General features: G+C 38.5%; 1 protein-coding gene across 1 annotated transcript in view; it reads right to left on the bottom strand.

The window, feature by feature from the left end:
• Positions 1-2578: 2578 nt before the first annotated feature.
• The window catches only part of LGSN (lengsin, lens protein with glutamine synthetase domain), a gene marked incomplete at both ends in the record, with an annotated part of 29337 nt that continues 23155 nt past the window's right edge, over positions 2579-8760 (bottom strand). Inside the window, 2 exons of the mRNA XM_079716136.1 lie at positions 2579-3778; positions 6036-6202. Of these exons, the coding sequence (XP_079572262.1) occupies positions 2579-3778; positions 6036-6202 (1367 nt within the window). The remainder of the gene's footprint in view (positions 3779-6035; positions 6203-8760) is intronic.

Below are 8760 nucleotides of genomic sequence, written 5' to 3'. Positions count from 1 at the left end.
AAAAGGCTACAAACACCTTGATTAACAGAGTTTTTATGCCATCTTTTACACATTGTGGTAAAACTAAGCCAAAGCACTAGACGTGTTTCATGAAAGCCCATGAGCTGCATAAGGGGTCTGAAAGAAAAAGACACAATGTAAGATCTGTGAGTTGAAGTTTTATTCAGGGTCTTACCGTGGACTATAGCCTGGGAGACAGCCTCTCAGACGGCTCTGAGGAACTGCTCCAAAGAAGTAGGGAAGGAGCCAGGATACACATGACTTTGGGCTAAGAAATAAGTGCAGTCAACCAAGCATACATCTCAGTAAAAGATTACCTCTAGTCACAATGAACAGGTAGTTCAGTTAATGATTTTAGTACTTTTCTATGCATGGGAAGATACAAGAATCTGGGTTCATTAAAATTCTTCCTCAGATATGCATCTAACTGTCTAAAGGCCTGTTTTTCCAAAGCACATTTCATCCTGTTTTTCGTCCTGAATTCCTTCTGGGGTACACTGTTGGTCAGTGGCTGCAGTAGCTAAAGACTCGATCCTTGTAGAACTGAAGGGTGGGCAACACTCTTTGCTGTACAGGTCTATACAGCTCTGTTAGGGTGGGTGACAGTGTAACTTTTTTGCATGTGTGAATCCCTCTAATTCAGATTCTCCTAGAATAGAAAGGTTGAGGAACTGATCTCTCATTGGTTCTTTTACCTTTATTGTTTCATCCCCAAGTCCCTCACATTTTCCCCCCACACACTCAGGCACACACACACACATGCACACACACACATACAATCACACTCACACACAAGCAAGAAAGGTGATTTTTGTCCAAGTAACAAAGACCCAAACTCACGGTGCCTTAAAGGAGATAGAAGTAAAAATCTGAATGTGGGCAAAGCGTGCTCTGCCCACAGGACAAAGCTTCCACCCCGTTACTACCCTGTGCAGCTCCACTCCTCAGTGCATCACTCTAGCCACATCAACTGCAGGTTAGTCGGCAGGAAGGTGAGGGCAGAAGGATGGGGAAAGGACGGGCAACGGAGAATCTGTCCTTGAAGAAAGTTTCCTAGAGCTTCCATACAACACTTCAACTTCCGTGAACCTAATAACATGACCACACTCCACCACAATGAAACCCCAGACACGTTTATATGTCACTATTGAGAACGGAGGGGAGAATAAAGACAGGGAGACAACCAGTAAGCTCCTTCCCCGTAGAATGTGTGGGGTTTCATTCTCTGGAGTGTTCTTGCATTTTCCTTTCCTTCTCCACACACCCTACACTACCATTCTCTCTACCCCTTAATCCACACAAAAAATCTTATTCTTACGTATCCATACATACTTCTCCTGCTCAAAGGAAAGAGGGTGAGCAATTAGAAGAAGGCAGGCTGACTTTCAGTATTAAAGCTGCCGAGTACCATGGATTTGAATGAGGAGGATCTGAGCCATATTCTAATCCTGTGCCTGCGTGTTTGCTCTCTCAGCTGAGACCACAGTTGGTTTTAATTGAACATAAAAGCTCCTATTTGATTCTAAGCAGTGGAATAGGGTTTTTATTTGCTAGTAAGTGGATTTTGAATTTCCTCCCAAAAGAAGTTAAACTTTGGTGATAGTTACAATAGTATCTCATTCACACAAAGGTCTAGAACATTTAAGATTCTCTGGGGAGATACCAACTTCTGTGGGCAGGGGACTCAGTAATTTAAAGACAATTTTAGGTGAAAGCATTGCCCTGGTTATCAAGGCAGTTGTTTTCATGCTCCACAAAGCACCAGAGGTATCTTTGAAATCTCCAGTTTCAGAGTGGTACAAACGAGGCAGAGCCCACCCACCGCAGCCCATCCCCATTCCATCCGTATTTTATGAATTCCGCTTCTATATGAGATACTGTTTAAAGAAACATTTTCACTACTTTTAAATATTTGACCTCATTGTTCCCAGCTCAAAATCTATTTCTTGTGGATTTGTTTCTTATGGACATTACAGCCTTGAAATTCCTTGGCCTTTTAGGAGCTGGTGACAAAGGGTAGAAAGAGAAGGGACATATGTGAAAACTTCTGCTAACTTGTCATCATGACATATTTTTCTAAAACTTAGTTAACTCATTTAGAGGCATCACAATGATGCTTGCAAAACAGACCCTCAGAATGCCTTGATGAGTGAGATTATATTAGTGGATATCTTTGTTTTGCTGGCAGTCACAACCTATGTGTATAATTGAAATTATTTTTTTTTAGTCATTTAAATTTTGCATTCTAATTCTTAAGTCTTTTTAATTGTGTGAATATATTTGTTGCTCCCACAAAATTGAATATTCGTATCTAGGTCAACATACGCGGAGGCAATGACCACCGAGTGACAAGGTTTGCTGATTTTCACATCACAGCTGCACCACAACTTTATTGTTTGTTTTTGAATCAGAATCCTCTCAGCAACCCCACTTCATCTGTCAAATACTCCATGGGGACAAAAAAGAGAGAAAGCATTTGTAGTCTTGTTGTTGTTGCAAAAATCCAATCTTTTCTTTCTGGCAGATCAACTACTTAAGTAAAACTCACATCGCTAAAGGAGTAGTTAAGTGTTTCACACTAAATAAAATACTCTAAGAATTTATTTCTCTCAGCATCTGTTTTTTCACTTTCCAACTCATATTTCTTCATGGCAACAAAATATCGAATAAAAGTTTCCCCTAGAGCCTGTCTCAGACATTGATCTTCCTCCAGTGCCATGAGGGCATCTTCTAGTTTCAAAGGGATCTCAGAAAGTTTGGGCTGATGAAGGTCTGTGCTGTCCTCTGGAGCAGCCAAAACACCATCGTTTCTTTGAAGTCCATCCAAGCCTGAAGCCACAGTGGCGGCCAGCACCAGGTAAGGGTTTGCCGTGGCTGAGCCCAGTTTATTTTCTATTCTGGTGCCTTTCTCACCATGGCACTTGATATTAAAAGCACAGCTGTTATCGTTGTATGCCCACGTTGTCGGCACACTCTCCTTCAGGTCTTTACTCTCCTTGGAATAGCGCTTCCGGCAGCTCGCAGCAGGAGCCATCAAGCAGCTGAGAGCCGCAGAGTGCTTCAAGAGACCTGCCAACCATTTTTTCCCAGTGGTCGTGAGCTGCTCCATTCCAGAACTGCTACAGAACAAGTTTTTCTCTCCATCGACATCCCAGAGACTATGAGACAAAATTCCTGAATTGCAGAATCCAGTCTCGATGAAAAAGCTGGTGATGTAATTATATTTCCTTGCCACTTCTTTGACAGCTGTTCTAAAGGTAAATGCGTTATCAGCTGAACGGATGCCAAATTCGGGCAGAAAGCAGATTTCCATCTGGCCAGGCCTGGTAGAGGAGGAAAAGCTCTCAACATTGGCCCCAGTGTGATACAACCCATCCACGAGGTCCTGGATGAAGGGCTGGTCATGATCATCTAGCAATGCTGAAGCAGGAAGAGATATGGTCTTTGAATTGATAATTTCAGGTATACCAAAAATGCAAAAATCATAGATGAAGGCAGAGAACAGGGAGAAGCCAGAGTCCTGCAGCCGGCTCAGCTGCCTCTTTGCGATGTGCCTTGGGGAAGTCAGCAGTGGCTCGCCAGTCACAGTGAACGTGTCACAGATCACCCTTGCAGTCCTCTCGGCCCACGGCAAAACTCTGAAGGTCGATAGCTCTGGCATCAGGACTATGTCACTATTAAAACATGTTGCTCTTATGTGATCCACTTCATTGTCCTTAGGATTTGGTATCAATTCAAGATAACCTCGGGGCATGTAAACGCCATGGATCACTTTTTCCTAAAGAAGTTAAAGGATAGAGCAATCAAGTTTTGAAACTTGAAAACAAACAAAAACGTGGGGGGTGGGAGAACGGAAAAAATGTTTAACATCTGTTGGTTAAAGCTAGCTTAGTATCAGATAATTTTTAATAGTTTAAAATAGACCCCCCAAAGGTAATTTATAAACAAGGCTTAATAGCTTTTAGCCTTGGAGACTTTATATGCTCATGTTCATGAAAACAGCACTCATAAAGAAAAGCTATAATGATAAAGAAAATGTCTATAGCCAATGACAAAGGTAAAACCTAACAGAACTATTTGAACTGCTCATAACCAAAAATATTTTTTAAAGCACTTTTTACCGTGTGGCATAGTAGCTAATACTTCAGATAAGGCTTATTCTATTGTAATCTCCACAGGTAACTGACTCCGAAGTCTACAGTAAAGAATCCTCAGTCTTTCTCAGAGAGCTGACTGTTGTCACACCCGGGACACACAGGACAGAAGAGTCGGGACTGCTGACAGTTGCACTCCTCTCTTCACTCACCTTTACAACCCACTAACGAGCAAACTACCTCACAGGCGCAGAGTTCCAGAAACCTTGCCCGTGAATGTGGACCTATGTTATAGTTTCCAAAATGTTGCAGCCTTCAAGTCAGCAGTCCTAACTCTCATTAATTCCTTGTGTGAAGTTAAGCAGATCACAGAACTATGTTATGTGTCACATATGTTTTGTTATGTGCCTCATATGTTATGTTATGTGCCTAATGTTATGTTATGTGCCTCATATATTATGTTATGTGCCTCATATGTTATGTTATGTGGCTTATATGTTATGTGCCTCAGCCTTCATATCTGTGAAACAGAAGTGTTAGTGTAAATGATTGCTAAGGCACTTTCTAGTCAAATACCTCTTGGGTTCAATGGATTTAGCTTTTATTTAACTTTTCTATGTGCCATACAGCATGAAAATAATGAAGTTATAAAGTTGAACAGACACATAAAAATGTAGAAATTGTGTAGTAGGAATACCAGTAAGGTTTCATGTGTTGACGTTTCCATTAATGGGTGGAGAAAAAGCTGACTGTAAAGCTTGGTTCCTATGATGTCAGTGAACACCGTGAGGGTAACAAAACCTACTCACATTCTGCAAGCCAAACTCTTTGTTATATTACTTCCAAATCTCAAACAGCGTGGCTAACGAGGAAGGGCTGATGCTCGCAGAAGTGACTCTTCTGCAGGTGCTGGTGAGCCTCCTTCACTTTCCACCACCTCTACACATTTCCAAGTGCCATTTGACCTGGATGATCCAAATCTGCTTTTGCCAATAGTAAAGTTGAGTAAGTCAAGCACTGTTTATTCAGCGCCCGCTTAATTTTCAACCTACTCAAGGACCTAGGTACATAAACTTCGTGTGTGTGTTTGTTTGTGTGTGTGTGTGTGTGTGTGCAGGCAGATCTAAAGAATTTTTGAAGAAACAGATTTGAATCTTTTGGAATTCTTTAAAAAGTGTTTTGAAGATGCCCAGGTTTTCCCAATATAAAGCAAATGAGAAAAATTACAATTTGATATTGAAGTAATAAGTAAGATATATTTAAACAATAATCTTAGAGGATGCTTAATTTTCATACTTTTGTATATAATACTGATGTCCCTTCCTAAGAAATGATGTTTCAGTAACACAGTAAGTCAGTTATTAAAGTAAATACATGACATAAACTGAAAAATACTCAGAAAATCTCAAAACATATCTAAAAATATCGTATTTCTTGATATCACTATTTTTGAGAACTTAATAATATTTATTGTCATCCAACAAAAATAGGATATATTCTTATCAGAATTAGAAGCTAAAATGGATATGCTTTTTATCTAGCAAATTCTATTTAATCTTTTTTTTTCTCTTTGTATTTATTCCTGGGTCTTCTGTTGTAATTTTCTCATATCAAACAAATTATAATCTTCATAATTGCAATAAGAGAAAAAAGGAGTGAAATTATTCAAGGCAGAAGAATGAAAATTACCAGTCTTAATTAGTTTTATATTTATATTGGGTAAATGAATTGCTGTTTGGGAGCTGAAAGTATACATTCAGCTCTTAGGGGAACAATAATGTGTCTGGGGAGTGGTAAGGGAAGAAACACAATGAATGATTGGTTTTCAACTAGAATTGCTGTATAGATTACAATAACATAAGAAAGAGCAATGAGGACCATTTCCTTGCAAATGAATTGAATGAAATTATATTCAATCATGACTCTACTTGCAAAACTCACTTGGAAAAATTGTGCAGGGATACTCTTAGACCTGGACACACCATGCAGGTCTGTTGCTTCAAATCGCACAAACTGAAGGTGATTTTTGGCCATTTCTTGTTTAATGTGTTTCATTCTAGAGGAGAGTTGAGGTGCAGTAGGAATTGGAGTGCTGTCCCTGGTGTTATCTGTAAAATAAAAAATGGTCTAAATCATTAGATCATGATGAACTGCGAAGTAAAATGAGGCTAGAGAATAGTAAATTAGTCATTATGATCATTAACAAAAGCATCATATGTTTCCATGTCTTTGGCTTATTCCTGAGAACATTGTTCCTAAACAGTCTAAGAGATTATCACCTGGGACGAGGTGAAGGTTAACTCTATTTGCTTAAGTAAATAGCAATATTATGTGTAAGCACTTACTGAAAATGTCTTTGCTTATGGGAATTAGAATATATTTACATCACTGCTTTGGCACCATATAAGGCTGTATATAGATGAGTATCATCGAAAAGACTGAGCTTCTTGAACTAACTGGTTTTACCCAAATAAAAAGTGCCTGTATGATTAAAGGTAAAATTATTTGTTTGTTTTTATTTTCTGTGGGTTTGCTTTTTTGTTTCGTTTTCTTTGCCAAAAGAGCTATATATCTTTATAACGGCATCTGGATCTAAGACATCTACATCTCTGTCAAATATAAAATTTGTATAAATGAGAATATAAAAGTGTTTTTCAAGAATGAGAGTGTAGGAGATGAAAAATCTAGACTGAGTACTCCATTTTAAAAAAACTAGAAAACTTCAAAAAAAGTTTTTTTTCAAGACTTTTAAGATAGTCTACAAATTCTAAAACCCTAGAGTTAAAAGAGACTGGAGATAACATCTAATTCAACCAACTCAGTAGCTTAAGTCCCAGAGAAGTACAACCAGGTTCCCTGAATCACGCTCTCAGTCCATCACCAAAATTGAAACTGGAACCCAGACATTTTGATTCTCGGTGGGTGGCTCAATACCATAAAGTGACTGAATGTATCTAAAGCGTATGGGAGGATCAGGCACACAGTGCACATCATAGATGTTGGCTACTGTCCGACTTTTAGGAGACGCAGCAGATTATAGTCATTCAGCACAAACACTGAAACTCATCTGCCTCCCTACAAATCCTGCCTTTGCCCTGGCAACTTGCCTTATCTCAGCTTTCTTATGTGCCTCAGCTTTCTCACTGACACAGTATTACCTATTTCATAGGCTTGTTATGATGATTAAACAAGTTATTCAACAGTTCTTGGCAGACAGTAAGCACCATATCAATGTTTCTTAAATGCATCAAGTGAGCACAATTACTCTAACCCTGGTAAATGGTACCATGATCATGTCTGAATCTGAATACCCATCAATCTGTCACATCACTGATGTTGAACAGCTGTAATTTTAAAGTGATGCTTGAGTATCATTTTTTGAGATATAATTATGCTTTTAAAACATAAAGATTGACAGTTTAAAAACACAGATTAAGTAGATTTTAAGTACATGAAGCATGTGTAGTCATTTGATTGGTTCTACCTATGCAAATATATTAGGGGTGCTGTCCCGTCACTGATAAATTTGGCTGCTCTGATGCTCCATAGGCTTTATAACTACCTTCCATTTAACAGAAACAATTAAGCTGTAGCATTTACAGTGTTTTATGCCAAATTAGCAGCTGCTGTGTTCCCAAACTTATTCTGAAGTATTGGGTGTTCTGCCCAAGATGAATAATTCTCCTTAAAGAAAATAAAATTTATAGGCATTTTAAAATATGGAAAATTTCAGATAATCAGTATTCTAAACGTAATAAGCAATTACATGTAAACCATAAATATATTAATAACATAAAAAAATCAGAAGACATCTCCTATTAAAGGAATAGTCATTTTACTGGTTCACCAATAATACAATCACAGGTAATCATTAGTTCTTTCCCTTATCTGTATCTTCTACAGTTACTACAATAAATGTGTGTTATTTTAAAATAAGAAAAAGGTTTATCCACTCAATATAGATTTGTTTTTTGTTACCACATACTATTTATACTGCACATATATTATAGGGGCAGCCAGAAAAAGGCTGGGCACCCTTGGAGAGCTTTATATTATTGAGTGAGGAAACTATAGACAATAAACATGCCACCAAATGCAAAGGTGGGATAATTTATCATGGTTAAAGTGCTGGGAAAATAAAACATAATCATCTGAAGTATTAATTCTCTGAGATTTGATCACAATGTGGACAGGTCCAACCACTGATTCTCTCTAACATCACCAAGTTACACTATGGCTGGACAGTGAGTGTATATATTAGTTTGCTAGGGCTGCCATAACAAATACCATAGACCAGGAGGCTTAAACAGAAATGTATTTCCTTACAGTTCTGGAGAGTAGAAGTCCAAGACCAAGCTGTCAGCAGGATTGGTCATTTTCTTCTGAAGACCTCTCTCCTTGGCTTGTAGATGGCCATCTTCTTCACATGGTCTTCCCTCTGTGTGTGTGTTTCCTAATTGCTTCTTATAGGGACACCAGTCATATTGGATTAGGGCCCATTCTACAGAACTCATTCAACATTAGTTACCTCTTCTAAAACTCTGTCTTCAAATAGTCACATTGTGAGGTACTAGGGGTTAGAACTTCAACATATGAATTCTGGGGAGACACAATTCAGCCCATAATAATATACTGACCAGTTTCCATTTTCTTCAGGGTCCTAATC

Source organism: Hyperoodon ampullatus (genome assembly GCF_949752795.1).
Source record: "Hyperoodon ampullatus genome assembly, chromosome: 12".
NCBI classification, from domain to species: Eukaryota; Metazoa; Chordata; class Mammalia; order Artiodactyla; family Ziphiidae; genus Hyperoodon; species Hyperoodon ampullatus.
This window is presented reverse-complemented; position numbering and strand designations above follow the sequence as displayed.